The 24,359-nt window shown below is 41.9% G+C and overlaps 1 protein-coding gene across 1 annotated transcript in view; it reads right to left on the reverse strand.

The window, feature by feature from the left end:
* Positions 1-24,359, reverse strand: part of crhr1 (corticotropin releasing hormone receptor 1) — a 138,399-nt gene that overhangs the window by 32,445 nt on the left and 81,595 nt on the right. Inside the window, exons 5-6 of the mRNA XM_063018456.1 lie at positions 24,067-24,152; positions 9,266-9,372 (exon numbers count right to left, since the gene is read on the reverse strand). Coding sequence (XP_062874526.1) covers positions 9,266-9,372; positions 24,067-24,152 — 193 coding nt within the window. The remainder of the gene's footprint in view (positions 1-9,265; positions 9,373-24,066; positions 24,153-24,359) is intronic.

Genomic DNA, 24,359 nt, shown 5'->3' on the forward strand with positions numbered 1-24,359 from the left:
GACAGGGGTCAGCATGGGCACCCTGACTGGTCTGCGGCTATGCAGCCCCATACGCAACAAACTGCGATGCACTGTGTATTCTTACTTCAGCAATTTGGGCTACAGTAGCTCGTTTGTTGGATCGGACCACAGGGGCCAGCCTTCACTCCCCACGTGCATCAATGAGCCTTGGGCGCCCATGACCCTGTCGCCGGTTTACCACTGTTCCTTCCTTGGACCACTTTTGATAGATACTGACCACTGCAGACTAGAAACACCCCACAAGAGCGTCATCTAGCCATCACACTTGCCCATTTTTCCTGCTTCTAACACATCAACTTTGAGGATAAATTGTTCACTTGCTGCCTAATATATCCCACCCACTAACAGGTGCCGTGAACTTCACCTGTCAGTGGTCATAATGCTATGCCTGGGCAGTGTGTATAATCACCAAAGCAAGTCACACATTACATGTCTATTTTAGAAGTTTTTTATGCATTTTTCTGCCCCATTTCTTTTTTTAAATTGGTGTTTGTATAACATAAATTTAAACCCCAAACACTTGACTCCCAGGGATGCATTCAGCTGAGAAAACACTAGCTTTTAGATCCAGTGCAGTGTACTATAAATAACCCCCTGTCGATCACGCCGTACCCAGTATACATAACACAGAAAAGCAATAACTATCTGAGTGTGAAATGGTGTTGGAAATCTGACAAGGTAAATTGCTGTGGTGACATCTGGAGAGCTGGCATGTCTTCTAGACTGTAATCACAGGCACAAATGGATCTGGAGCAACGACCGCTGACAGGACATATCTGCACTTATTTGCCGTGTCACTTCTGTTCATAAGCAGTGGTTGTGAATGATAAAGGTCACAATCTGCTGACTGCTGATTTGATGGTTTCTGTTCATGAATAAGAGCCCCGACTGTATTTCGGGACATGAGATCTCTCAAAATTGTGTCAACAGATATGTTGGTAAAAGCCAACATGGCGATCACTGGCTAGTCTAAGCCATAGATCTCAGCCATAAATTAAATGATAAGGTTATCAGGAATTGAAATGCATCTAATTCATTGACACCTCCTCTATATGGTCAAATGTATTGAAATCAGCCACACCCATTAATTACATGTGTTTAAAAAAAATGTAATCAAATAACTGATATAGGAGGCTCGGTGGGCCTTTCTGTGTGGGTTTCCTCCGGGAGCTCCGGTTTCCTCCCATAGTCCAAAAACATAGTCAGGTTAATTGGAGACACTGAATTGCCCTATAGGTGAATGGGTGTATTTGTGTGTGCCCTGTGATGGACTGGCGCCCCGTCCAGGGTGTTACTGTGTGCCTTGCGCCCATTGAAAAGCTGGGATAGGCTTCAGCCCCATCAGCACTGAGAGACTGAGTGAACTAATATAGGTGGCACGGTGGCTTGGTGGGTAGCACCGTCGCCACACAACAAGAAGGTCCTGGGTTCAATTCCCAGGTGAAGCCGCCCGGGTCCTTTCTGTGTGGAGTTTGCATGTTCTCCCCGTGTCTGTGTGGGTTTCCTCCTGGAGCTCCGGTTTCCTCCCACAGTCGAAAAAACATGCAGTCAGGTTAATTGGAGACAGTGAATTGCCCTATAGGTGAATGGGTGTGTGTATGTGTGTGTGTCTGCCCTGTAATGGCCTGGCGCCCCATCCAGGGTGTTACTGTGGGCGCAAGGCCCATTGAAAAGCTGGGATAGGCTTCAGCCCCATCACCACTCCATCCGCCGACCCTAATTGGATAAGCGGTTAACAAAGTGAGTGAGTAAGTGAACTAATATTGGCGGCACGGTAGCTTGGTGGGTAGCACTAGTAGTTGTCTCACAGCAAAAAGGTCCTGGGTTCAATTCCCAGGTGGAGCCGGCTAGAATGCCAGCTAACATTTCCCTCCATTTACTTAAAACGGTTAAATTGTCAATGACAAACATGATGAGAATTTATTTACATTTAAAAGGAACTCATATTTGTCATTTTTTTGTGAGAAAAGTTGTGTGGCACTGAATGCTGGGATTGCCTTCACCCCCAAGAAAGCATTAGACGCTCCCTCATTATTCAGTCAGAATATCTGTTAGACTTAAGACGCCTCAGTAGGCATGATTTTAAGGTATCCAAGAATTCAGACTGCCTTCTTCTCAGGAGCGTGCAGCATGACATCAAATGCATCTATGTAAAGAGCTCACTAGGTTTTCACACAGACCCATAATGTATCTGTACTGAAACACAGATGTTGTCAGTGTGAATGCATTCATTTGTAACAAATAACTAAATTGCTCATCAGCAAATCCGACATGGATCAGCATGGATCAAGCCATGGGAAATCTATTCAGATCTATGTGGGGAAATGTCAGGATTATAATGCAGGACGGAGCAAACTGGTCCAGATCGATGATTATGAATAGAGGGAAATGTTGACTACTTACAGTAAATGAGAAATTGGGAAGTGCAGTCATTACTAATACTTATATACAGGAGAATTGGATTCTGGGATTGGGCTGCACTCGAGGGTCGATGGTATATCAGAGCTGAATGTTAATGTTTTTGCTGGGGGCTTTTATTCTGATCGATACTTTATTAAAATTAAAGGTTTTACGATGTAACTTTTGTATGATATAATAAACTTTTTGTCCATTTTATCAGCTCCACTTACCATATAGAAGCACTTTGTAGTTCTACAATTACTGACTAGTCCATCTGTTTCTCTACATACCTTTTTAACCTGCTTCTACCCTGTTCTTCAGTGGTCAGGACCCCCACAGAGCAGGTATTATTTAGGTGGTGGATCATTCTCAGCACTGCAGTGACACTGACATGGTGGTGGATCAGACACAGCAGCACTGCTGGTATCCACTCACTGTCCACTCTTTTAGACACTCCTACCAATTGGTCCACCTTGTAGATGTAAAGTCAGAGACGATCGCTCGCACATCTATTGCTGCTGTTTGAGTTGGTCATCTTCTAGACCTTCATCAGTGGTCACAGGATTCTGCCCACGTGGCGCTGTTGGCTGGATGTTTTTGGTTGGTGGACTATTCTCAGTCCAGCAGTGACAGTGATGTGTTTAAAAACTCCATCAGCAGCGCTGCTGTGTCTGATCCACTCATACCAGCACAACACACACTAACACACCACCACCATGTCAGTGTCACTGCAGTGCTGAGAATGATCCACCACCCAAATAATACCTGCTCTGTAGTGGTCCTGTTGGGATCCTGACCATTGAAGAACAGCATGAAAGGGGGGTAACAAAGCATGCAGAGAAACAGATGGACTACAGTCAGTAATTGTAGAACAACAAAGTGCTTCTATATGGTAAGTGGAGCTGATAAAATGGACAGTGTGTGTTGAATAAAGGAGGTGGTTTTAATGTTATGGCTGATCAGTGTATAAACCAACTTTTCTACAACAAGCGGTTGAACTGGTAACAGAAGAATGTATAAGGACTGGGTATAAAAGTACGATCCACCAAAGGCTCAGTCTTTGCCAACGGAGATGGGTTGTGGCTCACTACTTTGTACCAAACCTTATAAGAGAATTGTCAATCAGTTTAAAAAGAACAATTGTGAATGCATGAATGCTGCTAATTTACAAACCCAAATCAGAAAAAGTTGGGACAGCATGAAAAATTTCATTTGTATTTGACATTGCTTCCTACTTCCTTAGTCAGTTTGTTTTGCTACTGCTGGTGACTGTATCCATATTAATAAGACATGGGTCAAATGTGGTCTAGGAGCCACCAAGCAACAGATCCGCTATGAATAAAAGATAAGGGTGATACGGTCAACAGTTAATCAAACTTCATATCGTCATGGGCCTAGAGGCTGCTGTGCATAATTCTTTATCCATGTGATTAGTAACAGACTTAGTAACAGGGCTTTAAGGAGAGCTTTTGCTGATTGTAGAGTGTTGGCTACTTTCTTGCAAGGCAACATGATGCTATTCCAGTGGATCTTGGAAGAGACCACTGTCTAATGTACATTTTAATAGTTTTGTTGTTTATATGGGCATAAAGTCACCAGTAGTAGGTAGTTCTAATTACTAATGAAGAATAAAAGCAATACCATCTAGTTAAATAACACAAAACTCTCTTTATTCCCAAATTCTCAATCTATGTCGCTGTATGTACATTTAAAAAAGAAACACATTTAAAATCTAGAATCAAGAAATCAATAAAATCCAAAAACCCACCAGTGAATACATACATCTACAAAGCCACCAAAGATCTATTGAAAGCATATAAAGAACTAAAATGCCTGTAGTGTTCATAACACTATATCAGTCATATATCAGGGTCATGGTGTGTCTGGTTCCAGGAATAGCCACTACGTTTCAAGGCGAGTTCATATGCGGATCAGCTTTGTGCACGGAGAGCCACACCGTGATCAGCATTATTCCCCAACTCAATCAGCCAGCAGAAGTCGTAATTTCATCAGTTATGGTCCGGTCCATCCCACCCTGTGAACAACAGCCAATCGTCGTTCATGTAGCCGGATGGCAGAGCTGAGATTCGATACGATGTATTTGAAATCCCAGCTCTGGTGTGCTAGCGTATTTTACTATAGGACAAAAATACAAAATAAAACCATATGTGAGTAGCTTAAAATAAACAAAAAAGGGGCTTTGGAGTGTGTATGTGGTAAGACCTGCTAAAAATAAAACTGTGTCCGATTTAAAGCAAGCCTATCTAACCATTCCTTGGCTGTTCAAAAGGACACAGAAAGCCATCATTTTTAAATGTCACCTGCTATTTCTTTCTGCTTGTTTCTGTCTCTAATCTGATAAGCCAGCCTTCATCACGGCCCGACTGAGAACAATGCCCACCCCCATGTTAAAGGAGTACATTAGTGCAGCTGTTGGATGCAGACCGCTTCACTATTACCCAAATGTCACTGCATCAACCTTCATCTGTTTGAGCGCTGTCCTTTTATAGCCGTATTTAATCCATGTGTTATGATAATGTTACAAAATTATAATGGATGTAATGGGATAGTGAGCACCTGGCATTATACTAGTAGTAACATGATGGCTGAGTGTGTAGATTACATGCGAGAATTTGTGCTGTTGTTACAGATGTTCGTTTTTACGCAAAAAGAATCGCTCAACTAACTATTGGTGATAAGAAGAAGTAGACATGTTTGTTGCAGTTGTTGTTTTCTTCAGTTCATTGATGTGAGAAGCGTCTTGTGCTTCGCTCTCACCGCCACCTTCAGTGCAAATAACCGATTTGCTGAGCGCTCGGCTTGAGCGATAAAACATCACTAAAGTTCCACATGTATCTGTGTTTAGCCGTATTAACTTTACGTGTGGTGTTTATGCAGCTCGGGGTTCTGAATCAGCATCTCAAGAGAATCAAAAAAGAGAGCGCTGAACCTTATTGCGGGTGGCTGAACCAGAGCAAAACCATAAAAAAAAAAAAAAACAGGTGACTGTAGAACTGGAACAGAAAACATAAAGCACAAAAAGCTAACTGATAAACCTCAGAAACAAAGACACATTTGGATTCAACCCAAATGCAACCCAGTAATCCAGTAAACCAGCAGTGCTGTCCTTTCATAGCTGTATATTATCCATACCAAAATCTTAAAAACAGTTAGTATCTGGGTCCAGGTTCCAGGTGGCCACTAAAAAGAAAAACAAAAAAATAATGACAACGGACGAACAATGCAATAAAAAACTTGAGAAATTAACAAGACCAAACCATAAGCCTCAGCTTATATTATGTGGCTGAATCACTGAATCAGAAAACCTGAAAAACAAAGAACTAAGTGACAAACCTGAGTAGGATTCAACCCTGCCAGCTACTCAATCCACCAGCGAGCTGCAACACAAATGCAACCCACTAATGCAGTAAACAAGCAGTTCTGTCCTTTCATAGTTCGGTCCTTTCAAAATCTTAAAAACAGTCAGTACTGGCGTCCAGGTGGATGAAATAGAAAAATAATGACAACAAACAAAGTAATGCAATAACAAAACTAAAAAAAAAAAAAACCCAAACTGGATTACTGGGTTGCATTTGGGTTGCAACCTATTTTTCCGCTAGAACACCAGTGCTGGGATTCTGAACATCCAGAGTTCGAATCTCAGCTCTGCTACCGGCCGGCTGGGCGTCCCCTAGCAGACAAAATTGCCGTCTAGTCTGCTGGGTGGGAAAAAACGGACTAAAAGTGGGGTGTGGAGTCTTCCTGGTTGCCCAGGGTGCCTGTACAGAAGTAGAGGAGCGCAAATATTGGTATGGAACCCTCACGATTGGATAATAAGATGGGATTGGTGGACTGCACACGCATCAGAGGGAGTGTGTGTCAGGCGAATACACACCCTCCTTGGACACCGTTAGGGTCCCCAGCAGCGGTAGATGGATTGGCTGAGCTAAATGGGAAAAAAAAGGCAGCAAAAAAGCAAAAACAGAGGCTTCAAGCAGGTTAAAAATGGCACAAACAAAAGAAGCGCATAAACAAGGGTTCAGTTTGTGCCCTCTGAGGGGAGTCTAAATTTAGAGCACCCTGTCTTCTTTATGCAACTCCTACAGCACTGAAGAACATACGGAACGGCCTCCCGGAGCACCTGACAACCCAAATGGTGTGCAGATGTACTGGTAACACCTCCTACCGAGGCTTTGTTGGGGATGGTGGCCTAAATACACACGTTGCTCGGCAGGAGGCTGGAAGTGTGCCAGCAACTCACACAGTGGCCATGTGCTTCGAGGTGTGCTAGCTGTCACACCCTGTAGCCCTTACTTACGTCAGCACAGCCACAAATAGCAGTATTGAGGACCTCCTTGTACCAGATACAGAAAGTGGCAGGATGATGATATTAACCTTTATTAACCTTTATAAATGCAATCTTAATGATTTATAATTGAATTTACTGGAATCATGTCTGGACCTTTAGATACACACCGTGTCATTAACACAATTATCACGGCTGGTTGAGTGGGTAGTACTGTTGCCTCACAGCAAGTAGGTCTGGGTTTCCTCCAAGGGTCCAGGTTTTCTCCCACAAGTCCAAAGACATGCAGTCAGGCCAAGTGGAACTACAAAAAATTGCTTTAAGTATGAGTGTGTGTGAATGTGTGTCTGCCCTGTGATGGACTGGTGACACTGCCTGGTTGCCAGTGTTGGGCCCTTAAGCAAGGCGATTGACCCTTAGTATCCTATACAAAAAAGGTCTACTAAATAATGTAAATGTTATGATTGACACCAGCTGGACACTTCTCTGTGCCCATATGAACAATGCATCTATTAGACTGCCACAAGCATTTTACTGCAAAAGTCAAGAAAGCTCTGTAGAGGTGGCGCAGTGGTAAATACATCGTATCGAATATCAGCTCTGCCAACCGGCTGGGCTGGGAGGCCACATGAACAACGATTGCAACTGGTGCAATTACGACCTCTGCTGGCTGAGTTGGGGAATAATGCTGATCAGGGTGTGGCTCTCCGTGCACAAGGCTGGTCGGCATACGAACTCGCCCCGTGCAGGTGAAAAGATGCAGTCGGTACTGATCACGTGTCGGAGGGGGCGTGTGTCAGTTGCGAAGCTCCTCAGTCAGCAGTGGTATCGGTGGAGGTGAACCGTAACGCAATCAGGGTATAACAATAATAACAACAAAAATAATAGTATCAAAAGGTATAATTTATAACACACAGTCGAGTCACATTATTATGACCACCAGCTAATATCCAGAGTAACCGCCGTGTGCAGAACGGACAGCAGCTAGACAGGCTGGGAGTGACTCAATAAGATCCTGGTAGGTTGTCACAGGTTTCTGGAGCCATGCTGACTGCAGTGCATCCCACAGCTTCTGGAGGGGGTGTAGGGGAGGATCCATAGAGCGAACATGACGATCAAGGTGGTCCCACAGATGGTTCAGGTCTGGGGAATTAGAGTAGTACTTGGAAGTCTTGGTCATGCTCTTCCAACCAATGTCGGACATTTATAGCCATGTGACATGTTGCATTGTCCTGCCGGAAGGTCCCATCCGCCCCAGGGAAGACTTTATGACCACCGTTTTCTGTTTACTCTACTCAATCTCATTCTTTCCGGCTACAACAGCTTTAAAACATTTGCTAGTAGAGGCAAAGGTTATCCAGAAGTGTGATGGGCTTTATGGATGTCACGACCCCGTTCTATATCACGTACAGACAGCGATTATGAGAACTGACGCAAGTAATTCTGTGTCAGCTCATCTGAGTTTGAGTTGCATTGATTGGTTAGAAAGATCAGAAGGGACCAGATTAATCAGCGTAGCTTAATCCGGATATAATCTGGCCTAAAGAATTCAAAGTTGCATTTAATTCTCACAGAACTCGATCTGTCATCACTGAGACATCCATATACACACTGATCAGCCATAACAATAAAACCACCTCCTTGTTTCTACACACACTGTCCATTTTATTGGCTTCACTGACCATATAGAAGCACTTTGTAGTTCTACAATTACTGACTGTAGACCATCTGTTTCTCTGCATGCTTTGTCAGTCCCCTTTCATGCTGTTTTTCAATGGTCAGGACCCCCACAGGACCACTACAGAGCAGGTATTGTTTAGGTGTTGGATCATTCTCAGCACTGCAGTGACACTGACATGGTGGTGGTGTGTTAGTGTGTGTTGTGCTGGTATGAGTGGATCAGACACAGCAGCGCTGCTGGATTTTTTAAATACGGTGTCCACTCACTGGCCACTCTATTAGACACTCCTACCTAGTTGGTCCACCTTGTAGATGTAAAGTCAGAGATGATCGCTCGTCTATTGCTGCTGTTTGAGTTGGTCATTTTCTAGACCTTCATCTGTGGCCACAGGACGCTGCCCACAAGTCACTGTAGGCTGGATATTTTTGGTTGGTGGACTATTCTCAGTCCAGCAGTGACAATGAGGTGTCCATCAGCATTGCTGTGTCTTATCCACTCATACCAACACAACCTGTGGGGGTTCTGACCATTGAAAAACAACAGATGGACTACAGTCAGTAATTGTAGAACTACAAGGTGCTCTTATAAGGTAAGTGGAGCTGATAAAGTGGACAGTGAGTGTAGAAATAAGAAGGTGGTTTTAATGTTATGGCTGATCAGTGTATATACAGTATATATATATATATATATATATATATATATATAAAACAAGTCAGTTCTTCATGTTATAAGCTAATACTATGTAAACATCAATCACCTGTTAACATCACGCATAGTCATTTAATACATAGCCAATAGTATGGTACCTAAATAGAGGTACCTAAAACAAAGTATGTAATGAATGAAGTGTTACTCACCTCAGCCTCATGAAGAGAATAAAGGCAACTAGAAGCGCTGCGAGAGAAATGCAATGACCAAGGTAGTTTATGATCACTGCAATGTGGTAGTGCAACTTGCTTTTTTTCTGAAAGAATAAAAAAGAATAAAACAAACATAAGAAACGTTTCACAGCTATGAAATATCTCTTAATTTATTGTAATTATTTATAATATACAATAAAATGCCCAGGTAAATATTCATTTTTCATTAACCATTTTATTCTGGTCAGGGTCTGTGTGTTGATCTGGGTCATAAGGAAAACATTGGCCGCAAGATAGGAACACTACGACATGACGCTAATCCATTACTTGATTCTTGCTCTGCAGTAATGTATAAATGACATATTTGGGACCATATGCTGACCCTGTAATAACCAGGTTTCTGCGTGTGCATGGACGTAAGTGAGTATGCAGGGGGTATCGTATCATAGGGTCCCTATCCACATGGCCCAGCGACACCACCAGGATCCTCCAGACGTGCACAAATCTGTTATTTGTTCCTGTGGATTCTATGGGTTGGAGCCAGCTGGTATTTCTGATGCAGACTGGGCATGATGGGGCATTTCGGATCTGTAAGCTTTGAGCTACTCGGTCGTAGATCAGTGGAATCTGCTGCCATTGTAAATGCTCAGTGAATTGCCAGCTGTTAAAGTAATGGATTTTCAGTCAGTCAGCAATTCTAAAAATACTGGCCTTTAATCATAAAGACAGGAGCCTGAGGCTGGGATTAAATGTGTGAGTCAGACTGATGTTTTGGAATAAACCGTTCTACGTGTAGTATCAGAACATTCATTCATTCATTGCCCATTTTACCACCTTGTTTTATCCTATTTAGGGTCGCAGTGGGTACAATTCACTGGGCGAAAGGTAGGAAAACACCTTGGACAGGTTGCCAGTTCATTACAGGGCAGACACACACACAATTTCACACCTAGGGCAATTTTAGTAGCTTCAATTAACCTGACTGCATATCTTTGGACTGTTGGATGAAAGCTGTTGGAGAAGGCGTGATGAGAACATGCAAACCCAAATCTGGGAATCAAACCCAAGACCTTCTTGCTGTGAAGTGACAGTGCTATCCACCAAGCCACTGTTTTTTTTTTTTTTTTTTAAAACACTTTTGGTAAGCTATTCTGAAACAGAATTGAAGAGTGTTATTGTTTGAGAAAAAAAAACTGTAAAGCATGGTGAAGGGTGTTATAATTTAGAGCTTACAGGCTTTAGAAACAATAAATAAATAATAAATAAATAAATATGTAGATTAAAAACAAAATTTATACTTTATGGTGGTGCTTTATCACCTTTAAAACCTAAAAAAATAAAAAATAAATTAAAATAAACAAATTAAATAAATAATTAAAAAAAAAAAAAATTAATTAAAATAAATAAATCCCTGAAATGAATAAGATCAAATTTAGAACCAAAAGCAAGGACTTTATTGTACATTTGCCTTTCATTGAAGCTATAACAGTCTCAACCTTTCTAGGATGGCAATCCACAAGATTTGCGAGTATGTCTGTAAATCTGAACCTATTTAGCCAAAAGTGCTTTTGTAAGCACAGTCACTGATTCTGGACAAGAAGGTCTGGCTCAAATTTTAAATTCTTATTTATCCAAAAGAAGTTTAATGAGGTTGAATTCAGGGCTCTGGGCTGTTTCCCCACCTCACATTTATTTATTTGTGAACACAAATAAATAAAAACTCCAGCAGCGCTGCTGTGTCTGATCCACTCATACCAGCACAACACACACTAACACACCACCACCATGTCAGTGTCACTGCAGTGCTGAGAATGATCCACCACCTAAATAATATCTACTCTGTGGTCCTGTGGGGGTCCTGACCATTAAAGAACAGGGTGAAAGAAGGCAAAAACAATATGTACAGAAACAGATGGACTACAGTCAGTAATTGTAGAACTACAAAGTGCTCCTATATGGTAAGTGGAGAAACAAGGAAGTGGTTTTAATGTTATGGCTGATCAGTGTATTAGCTTGCATGTTGGGGGGTTGTGCCTAGTGAGGCTAACTGTGTTCGCTTAGTGAGCGAAAAATGCGTTGCCGTAATAGCCATAATCGTTGTCTAAGTAGTGCATCTAAATAATCAGCTCAATATGTTTTTGGACAGACCCAGAGAGGACAGTGTGGTCCTCTGTATGTGCTGAAGCTGTCTGTGAGAATCTGTCGCTGGCTGGTGCAAAGAAGTGTCAGTGCTGTGCAGTCGGCAGAGATCGTCAGAGCGCACAGGGATCCAATATTAAAAGAAAATACCCTGCATTAAATTCTTAGAAAAAAGCAAATATCTTCTTTAATCATATGGATAGCTGCCTGACGCATGATTTCATGATTAAACATGTAGGCGGGTCAAAGTCGCTCAGTTTTTATCATCTATGAAACATGATTTTGTGTGGAATAAATTATGATTAATAAATATGGTCATAAATGTATCTAAAAAACAACAAATCCAGGAGTTCATCAGTACAGCAGATAGTCGATAAACATGTAGACGTGTTTTTGACCTCTTTGTGTCTCCACTGTCCAAATGCACAGATTTTCCGAAGGTTTTTTAAAACCTCCGCCTAATCCTTCTCCATCTGTCAGTGGAAATGTCAGCCTCGTCTCACGAGGACGTCAGCTCATAAGCAAAGTTGTGAATGAGTGATTTTAGGCTTAAGGCGGGGATTAACAGTCATAGCTTCTCTATTGACTTTCTCGACATCAAATATTTGCATTTGAGGTTTGGCTGACTTGGAATCGAGGCTTGGTGTACAGAGGTGAGAATGAGCATAGTGTGATTTGATTTGGCTACAACATACGATTTGAAGGTGTAAAAAATAGATGAATAATTTACTAATGCTGTAACTAATCAGGTAAGCAACACCTTGAACAGTCTGGTGTTGGACTGGAGAGTATTTTTGTAGCGGAATACTTGTTGGTCATTGGTCTCCTCAGATATTGTTTTTCTCTTATTACCTCTTTTTTTGTGTCTTGTTTACTGCAGGGGTGTCCAAACTTTTCTTGTTGGGGGCCAGATGGGGTAGAAAAGATACAAACATGGGCCACAAACTCTTTTGTAATAAAACAAATGAATATATAATAGATCTTCTCAATAAGAGACAGATCTGGACTGCAGGCAGGCCAGTCAAGCACACACACTCTATCTACGAAACGCTCACTGTCCATTTTATCAGCTCCACTTACCATATAGAAGCACTTTGTAGTTCTACAATTACCGACTGTAGTCCATCTGTTTCTCTGCATGCTTTGTTAGCCCCCTTTCATGCTGTTCTTCAATGGTCAGGACCCCCACAGGACCACTACAGAGCAGGTATTATTTAGGTGGTGGATCATTCTCAGCACTGCAGTGACACTGACATGGTGGTGGTGGGGCGTTAGTGTGTGTTGTGCTGGTATGAGTGGATCAGACACAACAGTTTTTAAACACCTCACTGTCAATGCTGGACTGATAATAGTCCATCAACCAAAACCATCTAGCCAACAGCGCCCCATGGGCAGCGTCCTGTGACCACTGATGAAGGTCTAGAAGATGACCAACTCAAACAGCAGCAATAGATGAGAGATCGTCTCTGACTTTACATCTACAAGGTGGACCAAGTAGGTAGGAGTGTCTAATAGAGTGGACAGTAGACCACTAACACACCACCACCATGTCAGTCTCACTACAGTGCTGAGAATGATCCACTACATAAATAATACCTACTCTGTAGTGGTCCTGTGGGGGTCCTGACCATTAAAGAATATATGGAATATATGGGCTTAACAAGGAGGTGGTTTTAATGTTATGGCTGATCAGTGTATGTAGCTGATTGATACTTAGCTGGGAATACATTTACTCCAGTCTTGCATTCGCACTAGAGCACATTAAGCCTCTTTTGGGAACAAGTGAATTCCAGTAGCTGCATTGTTATTGCTTTTGCATGAATGCTTTTTTTCCCTAAGAGAGCATCACATTTACCACTTCTGTGATCTGTGAAAGGAAACTTTTGTGTTTGGAGAGCTTGGAGAGTCGAGCTAAGTGAGTTTTCACACCTATGGGACCTTAGAACCGGTAAAATCAGTAAAGAATGAGAATGGAATGGTTTCTTGAGTTAAAATTACACACACCTTAGGCTGTGTCCTCATATAACCCCAGAAAGCGAGACTGAAATCCACGTCCATACAAATGAAATTGCAGTTTTGACAAATTTAGTTCATTTTAATTAATCTTTCAGTGGGTCTATTGACCTCTCGGTGTGTACTCTGTGTCTCAGAACTCTCACAAGGATTAAATAATAATGACGGTGACTCAGCCACTGCTGAATATAGCCACAACAATGTTTTTACTACTCCAGGGTAGAAGCATCTATATTAAATAATAAAATAAAATAATAACTGCCTATAAAATGCTAATCCGTAAACTCATTGATGATCCATCCCAACTATTGAGTTCAGGTGTTTGTCACAGCCCTTGATTGATAACAGCAGTACCTGACATCACACATGCTCTTTGACTGAATAGGAAATTCCAAGAGATGCTTTCCAAAATCCATTCCAGAAAAGTTAAACCTGTTAAGGCTGTGGGATGTCCAACAAGCTCATGGACAGATGTCCACATACTTTTGACCATAGAGTGTACATTACTTCTAGATAATATGAGATGTAGCACTGATGCACCTTTAGTAATTTAGGGTTAAGGGTCTTGCTCAAGGGCCCGTCAGTGACAGCTTGGCGATGGTGGTGGGAATAAAACCAGAGACCTTAAATTTACTAGTACCTTGTGTGCTGAGCTTCATCTACCCATATTTAGCTTAATTACAAAACAAAGCTTGTGGTCAGTATTCATCCATCCTCGTCATCCATCCATCCACCCATCCTTCGAATACAATCACCAGAGACACTGCAACAGGCAACAGCATCCATCCACACATCCATTAAATACAATCACCAGAGACACTGAAAGAGGCAACAGCATCCATCCATCCATCCATCCATCCACACATCCATTAAATACAATCACCAGAGACACTGCAACAGGCAACAGCATCCATCCATCCATCCATCCATTGAATACAATCACCAGAGATGCTGCAACAGCATCCATCCATCCATCATCCCATCTATCCATTGAATACAATCACCAGAGACACTGCAACATGCAACAGCATCCATCCATCCATCTATTGAATACAATCACCAGAGATGGTGCAACAGCATCCATCCATCCATCCATCCATCCATCCATTGAATACAATCACTAGAGACGCTGCAACAGGCAACAGCATCCATCCATCCATCCATCATCCCATCTATCCATTGAATACAATCACCAGAGACACTGCAACAGCATCCATCCATCCATCTATTGAATACAATCACCAGAGATGCTGCAACAGGCAACAGAATCCATCCATCCATCCATCCACCCTTCCTTCCATCCATCCATCCATCCACCCTTCCTTCCATCCATCCACCCTTCCTTCCATCCATCCATTGAATACAATCACCAGAGATGCTGCAACAGGCAACAGCATCCATCTATCCATCCATCCATCCATCCATCCCACCCTTCCATCCATCCACCCTTCCTTCCATCCATCCTTCGAATACAATCACCAGAGATGCTGCAACAGGCAACAGAATCCATCCATCCACTCTTCCTTCCATCCATCCACCCTTCCTTCCATCCATCCTTCGAATACAATCACCAGAGATGCTGCAACAGGCAACAGCATCCATCTATCCATCCATCCACCCTTCCTTCCATCCATCCATCCTTTCATTCCTTTCCTTCCCTTCCTTTCCATCCACCCATCCTTTATTTATCCATCCATCCATCCATTGAATACAATCACCAGAGACGCTGCAACAGGCAACAGCATCCATCCATCCATCCTTTCATTCCTTTCCTTCCCTTCCTTTCCATCCACCCATCCTTCCTTCCTTTCTTCCTTCCTTCCATCAATCCATCCACCCACCCTTTTATCCATCCATCCATCCATCCATCCATCCATCTATCCATCCATCTGTTGCAACTGGAAAGCACCTTCCCCAACTGTTTTCTGTTTCTATTTAACTGTTCAAAGCTAATAATGCATTTAATACTATAATACTAATTGATTTCCTATACCTGTTAAGAAAGAGTAAGGCTAAAACACCTGAACTCAATTAGTAGAAGGGCTGTCTGGATACTTTGTGTCTGGGTCTATAAACCCAGTGAGCTGCCTTGCTGCCTACTGCTTACCTATGCAGTAGAAAAAAGATTCTACTAAGACATCAAACTCATAAGACAAATTATTTAGACGCACTACTTAGACAGCGATTATGGCGATTATGTCACAGCAGTTTCGCTTACTAAGCTAACACAGTTAGCCTCAGGTTATGCAAATGAATAGGCTGAGGTGGCACAACTTGCTAGCATGCCAGCAAACATCTTCCACCATTTTCTGTGGAAAAGTCATGAGGCAATGAATGCTGGGATTGCCTTCACTAAGGCTAAGGAAGCATTGGATGCTCCCTCGTTATTCAGTCAGATTATAGTTTTGAAATAAGGCACCTCAGTATGCGGAATTTTAAGGCATCTAAGAATTTAGACAGCTTCTTCTCGGGAGCACATAGGCTGACGTAAATTGTGTCTATGTAGAGAGATCACTAGGTTTTCAGACAGACCCTATGTCCTGCTTGGTGATTTAATTATTTATTAATGTTTTTTTGGCCTAACTATGACAGCGTGGTTTGTACCGCTGGTTTGAGTTCCACATTCACACATATGTTATCACATGCTCCCATGTGAGTTTACTTATTAATTATTAAATCTGCAGTCCGGCAGGAACAGATGGCAGAAAAGGTTGGTTGCTAACACCCATCTGCCTAATTTTGTTTTCTTTTGAGGTGTGTCTGTAGGAGGGTATGGGGAGGATTGGGAGTTAAGGATTCCTGCAGTGTGCCTAAATGCCAGTACTCAAATAAAGTCTGAAGTCATGTATATGGTTCCAATGTCATACTAACAGTTTAGGGAAGGCTCTTACAGCATGACTGTGCCCCAGTGTACAACGTAAAATCTATAAGACATGGTTTGGTGAGTTTAGTGAAGCCCTATGTACAGAGCTGCAGCAGAGTGACAGGGGGCGGAGCAAACATGATCGACATGAAGTGGGCGGAGTTGGCAAAATGGAAAGTTGAGCAAGGTTTAACTGTATGAAAATAGGAGCAATGTGGCCAATAGTACGCACTTTATCTCCGCCATCTTGAAACGCTATGCTCTGTTTTTAGTTTCTAGATAATAGTTCTTACTAAAGATTGTTTTAGTGGGAACACATCTAATTTGTGGGTGTCTGGTTGGCATGGTTTAACTGATGCGAAGCTAAAAAAAATGCCATGGCAGTACAGTGTACTTTTCTGGCTAGTATCTACAGAGCAAATAATGATAATAATAAAAATAATATTTCATTTGTGGGCATTTGGTTGCCATGTGGGCATTCGGTTGCCATGATTTAACGGATACCAAGCCAAAAAAAAGAAAGAAAAAAAAAAAAAAGAAAGAAAAATGCCATGGCAGTATGGCATACTTTTCTGGCTAGTATCTACAGAGCAAATAAAATACTGATAATAATAAAAATAATATTTCATTTGTGGGTGTTTATTTGCCATGTGGGCATTAGGTTGCCATGGTTTAACTGATGCCAAGCCAAGAAAAAAAGAAACAAAGAAATGCCATGGCAGTACGGTGTACTTTTCTGGCTAGTAACTACAAAGCATAAACTAACAATAATAATAATAACAATAATAATAATAATAATAATAATGGTAATAATAATGATAGTAATAATAATAATAATAATAGTAATAGTAATAATAGTAATAATAATAGTAATAATAATAATAGTACTAACAGTAATAGTAATAGTAATAATAGTAATAATAACAATAGTTATAATAATAATAGTAATAATACTTATATTATATTACATTATATTATATTATATTATATTATAATATATTATATTATTTTACAGTGGTGCTTGAAAGTTTGTGAACCCTTCAGATTTTCACACAAGTTCTAAAAGTAGATAAAGAGAACCCAGTTAAACAAATGAGACAAAAATATTATACTTGGTCATTTATTTATTAAGGAAAATGATCCAATATTACATATTTGTGAGTATCTGGTGTAACTTTGCAGCAATAACTGCAACTAAACGTGTCCGGCTTGGAGGAATTTTAGCCCATTCCTCCGTACAGAACAGCTTCAACTCTGGGATGTTGGTGGGTTTCCTCACATTAACTGCTCACTTTAGGTCCTTCCACAACATTTCGATTGGATTAAGGTCAGGACATTGACTTGGCCATTCCAAAACATTTTATTCTTCTTTAACCATTCTTAGTAGAATGACTTGTGTGCTTAGGGTCGTTGTCTTGCTGCATGGCCCATCTTCTCTTGAGATTCAGTTCATGGACAGATGTCCTGACATTTTCCTTAAGAATTCTCTGATATAATTCAGAATCCATTGTTCCATCAATGATGGCAAGCCGTCCTGGCCCAGATGCAGCAAAACAGGCCCAAACCATGATACCTCCACCATGTTTCACAGATGGGATAGGGTTCTTATGCTGGAATGCAGTGTTTTCCTTTCTCCAAACATAACGCTTTTCATTGAAACCAAAAGTTCTATTTTGGTCTCATCCGTCCACAAAACATTCTTCCAGTAGCCTTCTGGCTTGTCCACGTGATCTGTAGCAAACTGCAGATGAGCAGCAATGTTCTTTTTGGAGAGCAGTGGCTTTCTCCTTGCAACCCTGCCATGCACACCATTGTTGTTCAGTGTTCTCCTGATGGTGGACTCATGAACATTAACATTAGCCAATGTGAGAGAGGCCTTCAGTTGCTTAGAAGTTACCCTGGGGTCCTTTGTGACCTTGCCGACTATTACACGCCTTGCTCTTGGAGTGATCTTTGTTGGTCGACCACTCCTGGGCAGGGTAACGATGGTCTTGAATTTCCTCCATTTGTACACAATCTGTCTGACTGTGGATTGGTGGAGTCCAAACTCTTTAGAGATGGTTTTGTAACCTTTTCCAGCCTGATGAGCATCAACAATTCTTTTTCTGAGGTCCTCGGAAATCTCCTTTGTTCGTGCCATGATACACTACCACAAACCATGCTTTCCTCTAGCATTGCCATTTCCATTACAATGCTGATGTGTACCTTGTTTTGTTTTTCCGTGTCTGTGTCCATGTCCCACTTCTATGAGTTATTGGTTTGTTTACTGCCACCACCTGTTCCCCATCAGCCCTTAATTAGCATGTGTATTTATACCTTTTGTTTCCTTTCGTCCTGTGTGAAGTTTAGTCGGGTCTATCCATGCATTAAGAAGTGATTCTAATATTTGGTATCTTGTTTCTCTACATCCTGTTTCTAATCCATGTCCTGATACTGATCAGTGTTCTGTTTTGTATTCATGGTTCTGGTTTCCTGTTCCGTTCCTTGGATCTCCCAGCGTCTAACCTGTGCATGGACGTGTGTCTGAGTACTCTGACTACTTGTGAATTGAGCTTTGCTATGGACTATGGACAATTCCCACAAGCCTTTCCACAGGACAACTCTATCATATTGTCTATGATTTTTCTATGCATTTTCTTCCTTGTCCTTCCAATTTAACATAGCCAATTGGTGTTCTGATGTTGGGGAGCGCATCCGAGGAGGGTATATTTGCCTAACACGTTCTCTCTGACGCTTGTGCAGTCCACCAACCCTTTTTAATCTGCCCATACTTCATAGGTTATGCGTGTGAGGCCAGTCATGCGCAAGGAGAGTCATGCACTGACCCCCATCCCCATCATCCACTTCTGCACAGATGCCTCAGGCTACTAACCAGGGCCTTTGCACGGCATTGAAGACCCTAGACCCTTTTTAAGTCTGGGGTTTTCCCACTCAGCAGATTAGTGACCAATTTTGTCTGCTGCAGGTACTGCCTGCTAGAGGGCGCCCAGCCGACCGGTAGCAGAGCTGAGATTCAAATATCCTGCTGCACTGCCTGGTGGAAATGTCATGTACTGTAATCTTTACCAACTCCCCAAAATTAAATCACCAATTTTAATGGGGGATTTTATTAAGTACAACAACTTTGGAACACGTGGCACCAGGATGCACTATGGGAAGAAAGCAAGCTGGTGGAGCCAGTGTGATGCTTTGGGCAATGTTCTGCTGGGAAACCTTGGGTCCTGCCATCCATGTGGATGTTACTTTGACATGTACCACCTACCTAAGCATTGTTGCAGACCATGTACACCATTTCATGGAAACGCTATTCCCTGTGCACTATGGGAAGAAGGCAAGGTCAGGGCTGTTTTGGCAGCAAAATGGGGACCAACACAATATTAGGAAGGTGGTCATAATGCTATGCCTATCTGTCTGTCTGTCTGTCTGTCTGTCTGTCTGTCTGTCTGTCTGTCTATCTATCTATCTATCTATCTATCTATCTATCTATCTATCTATCTATCTGTCATCTATCTACCTGTCATCTATCTATCTGTCTGTCTTCTATCTTCTGTCTGTCTTCTATCTTCTGTCTGTCTTCTATCTTCTGTCTGTCTTTTATCTGTCTGTCTGTCTATCTATCTGTCTTCTATCTGTCTGTCTGTCCTTATTGATCTATCTATCTATCTATCTATCTATCTATCTATCTATCTATCTATCTATCTATCTATCTATCTACCTGTCATCTATCTATCTATCTGTCTATCTATCTGTCTGTCTTCTATCTTCTGTCTGTCTGTCTTCTATCTTCTGTCTGTCTGTCTTCTATCTTCTGTCTGTCTTCTATCTGTCTGTCTATCTGTCTGTCTGTCTATCTATCTATCTATCTATCTATCTATCTATCTATCTATCTATCTATCTATCTATCTATCTATCTATCTATCTATCTACCTGTCATCTATCTACCTGTCATTTATCTATCTGTCTTCTATCTTCTGTCTGTCTTCTATCTTCTGTCTGTCTTCTATCTTCTGTCTGTCTTTTATCTGTCTGTCTGTCTATCTATCTGTCTTCTATCTGTCTGTCTGTCCTTATTGATCTATCTATCTATCTATCTATCTATCTATCTATCTATCTATCTATCTATCTATCTATCTATCTATCTATCTATCTATCTACCTGTCATCTATCTACCTGTCATTTATCTATCTGTCTTCTATCTTCTGTCTGTCTTCTATCTTCTGTCTGTCTTCTATCTTCTGTCTGTCTTTTATCTGTCTGTCTGTCTATCTATCTGTCTTCTATCTGTCTGTCTGTCCTTATTGATCTATCTATCTATCTATCTATCTATCTATCTATCTATCTATCTATCTATCTATCTATCTATCTATCTATCTATCTATCTATCTACCTGTCATCTATCTACCTGTCATTTATCTATCTGTCTTCTATCTTCTGTCTGTCTTCTATCTTCTGTCTGTCTTCTATCTTCTGTCTGTCTTTTATCTGTCTGTCTGTCTATCTATCTGTCTTCTATCTGTCTGTCTGTCCTTATTGATCTATCTATCTATCTATCGATGTCTTCTATCTGTCTGCCTTTTATCTGTCTGTATGTCTGTCTGTCTTCTATCTGTCTGCCTTTTATCTATCTGTCTGTCTGTCTGTCTGTCCGTCCGTCCGTCCGTCCGTCCGTCCGTCCGTCTTCTATCTGTCTGTCTGTCTGTCTGTCTGTCTATCTATCTACCTGTCTTCTATCTGTCTGTCTGTCTGTCTGTCTGCTATCTGTCTGTCTGTCTAAACAATATACCTTACATAGGCTGGCAAAGTGTTCTGTTCATCACAACAAACGGCACTCCCAAAAAATTCACTACTTCAAAGGCTACAACTGCTTCCTGCTCTCTGAAGCTCTATAAATCATATCCTGATTTCCTGAACCCACAAATACCCACCAACTGTTCCACAAATGAGATCAGAAGGAGTAAAACAGTACATGATGTGATGACCTACAAGACCTTCATACCCCCCTGCTGTATAACTGTCGGCGCATGTATTATTGAACCTTACACGATATCATCCTATCAGCCGTTTCTGAAAGCCTCCTTGCAGACGGACTCCCACTGTGCCTGGTTAAATGCTTACTTAGCAGACAACAGACAGGAGAAAGCTGAGAAGTCATCCATTATTTATCTGCTCTTCCTCTAACCACTGGTGTAATAGATGACAGTTGATAAATCTTTCACCCCAACTCAGCCAGTCCATCCACCTTCCAAGGACATTGTGGTCTGCATGTTGTGAACACTTGAAGTGCATAAGAACACCATTTGTGGAGCTTATATTTCAAATACTGCTCTGCAAATGAGGGAAGCTCCTGGAAAATTGGTAGGGTTCCACAAAAAATTCCACCACTGTGCTGCCAGGAGTGGTCTCCATGCGTTACACATACAGTGTATCACAAAAGTGAGTACACCCCTCACATTTCTGCAAATATTTCATTATATCTTTTCATGGGACAACACTATAGACATGAAACTTGGATATAACTTAGAGTAGTCAGTGTACAGCTTGTATAGCAGTATAGATTTACTGTCTTCTGAAAATAACTCAACACACAGCCATTAATGTCTAAATAGCTGGCAACATAAGTGAGTACACCCCACAGTGAACATGTCCAAATTGTGCCCAAATGTGTCGTTGTCCCTCCCTGGTGTCATGTGTCAAGGTCCCAGGTGTAAATGGGGAGCAGGGCTGTTAAATTTGGTGTTTTGGGTACAATTCTCTCATACTGACCACTGGATATTCAACATGGCACCTCATGGCAAAGAACTCTCTGAGGATGTGAGAAATAGAATTGTTGCTCTCCACAAAGATGGCCTGGGCTATAAGAAGATTGCTAACACCCTGAAACTGAGCTACAGCATGGTGGCCAAGGTCATACAGCGGTTTTCCAGGACAGGTTCCACTCGGAACAGGCTTCGCCAGGGTCGACCAAAGAAGTTGAGTCCACGTGTTTGGCGTCATATCCAGAGGTTGGCTTTAAAAAATAGACACATGAGTGCTGCCAGCATTGCTGCAGAGATTGAAGACGTGGGAGGTCAGCCTGTCAGTGCTCAGACCATACGCCGCACACTGCATCAACTCGGTCTGCATGGTCGTCATCCCAGAAGGAAGCTGACGCACAAGAAAGCCCGCAAACAGTTTGCTGAAGACAAGCAGTCCAAGAACATGGATTACTGGAATGCCCTGTGGTCTGACGAGACCAAGATAAACTTGTTTGGCTCAGATGGTGTCCAGCATGTGTGGCGGCGCCCTGGTGAGAAGTACCAAGACAACTGTATCTTGCCTACAGTCAAGCATGGTGGTGGTAGCATCATGGTCTTGGGCTGCATGAGTGTTGCTGGCACTGGGGAGCTGCAGTTCATTGAGGGAAACATGAATTCCAACATGTACTGTGACATTCTGAAACAGAGCATGATCCCCTCCCTTCGAAAACTGGGCCTCATGGCAGTTTTCCAACAGGATAACGACCCCAAACACAACCTCCAAGATGACAACTGCCTTGCTGAGGAAGCTGAAGGTAAAGGTGATGGACTAAACCCAATTGAGCACCTGTGGCGCATCCTCAAGTGGAAGGTGGAGGAGTTCAAGGTGTCTAACATCCACCAGCTCCGTGATGTCATCATGGAGGAGTGGAAGAGGATTCCAGTAGCAACCTGTGCAGCTCTGGTGAATTCCATGCCCAGGAGGGTTAAGGCAGTGCTGGATAATAATGGTGGTCACACAAAATATTGACACTTTGGGCACAATTTGGACATGTTCACTGTGGGGTGTACTCACTTATGTTGCCAGCTATTTAGACATTAATGGCTGTGTGTTGAGTTATTTTCAGAAGACAGTAAATCTACACTGCTATACAAGTTGTACACTGACTACTCTAAGTTATATCCAAGTTTCATGTCTATAGTGTTGTCCCATGAAAAGATATAATAAAATATTTGCAGAAATGTGAGGGGTGTACTCACTTTTGTGATACACTGTACACTATATTGCCAAAGGTATTCACTCACCCATCCAAATAATTGAATTCGGGTGTTCCAATCACTTCCACGGCCACAGGTGTATAAAATCAAGCACCTAGGCATGCAGACTGCTTCTACAAACATTAGTGAAAGAATGGGTCGCTCTCAGGAGCTCAGTGAATTCCAGCGTGGTACCGTGATAGGATGCCACCTGTGCAACAAGTCCAGTCATGAAATTTCCTCGCTACTAAATATTTCACAGGAAGCGATTGGGAACAACAGCAACTCAGTCATGAAGTGATAGGCCACGTAAAATGACAGAGTGGGGTCGCATAGTGCGCAGAGGTCACCAACTTTCCGCAGAGTCAATCGCTACAGACCTCCAAACTTAATGTGGCCTTCAGATTAGCTGAAGAAGAGTGTGTAGAGAGCTTCATGGAATGGGTTTCCATGGCCGAGAAGCTGCATCCAAGCCTTACATCACCAAGCGTTGGATGCAGTGGTGTAAAGCACGCTGCCACTGGACTCAGAGCAGTGGAGACGTGTTCTCTGGAGTGACGAATCACGCTTCTCCGCCAGGCAATCGGATGGACGCTGCTTTTGTACCAAACCATAATTACAATCACCTGTTTGGGATCACATCATTATTTCATTTTTTCACCTCATTAGTAGCCCTAAATTGGCCCCGTCCCAACTTTTTTTGGAATGTGTTGCAGGCCTGAAATTCAGGAATGTATCTTTATATTATAAACAAGAGTCATTGGAGTCATATTGTAAGCGAACGCTCTTACCTCTTCATTGAGGATTTCCTGACACTGAGAATAGTTCCCTTTCTTTGCCCACGTTCCATTTGAGAGACATTCTCTGTAGACATTATCTAAAAAGCAAACCACAAAGAAGAAATGTTAGTTAAATACTGATAAAAACACAATGACCACCACCATATATGGCAGTTCTCATCACACTACAAATACTCTTGCCCAAGACTATCTATAATCCATGAACACAAATATAGGACAAATATATCACACGTTAACAATGTCACAAGTATGTGAGATCAATGCTGTGACTAAAATTGGCCTCT

The sequence above is a fragment of the Trichomycterus rosablanca genome, chromosome 22 (assembly GCF_030014385.1).
Source record: "Trichomycterus rosablanca isolate fTriRos1 chromosome 22, fTriRos1.hap1, whole genome shotgun sequence".
In the NCBI taxonomy this organism is placed as follows: Eukaryota; Metazoa; Chordata; class Actinopteri; order Siluriformes; family Trichomycteridae; genus Trichomycterus; species Trichomycterus rosablanca.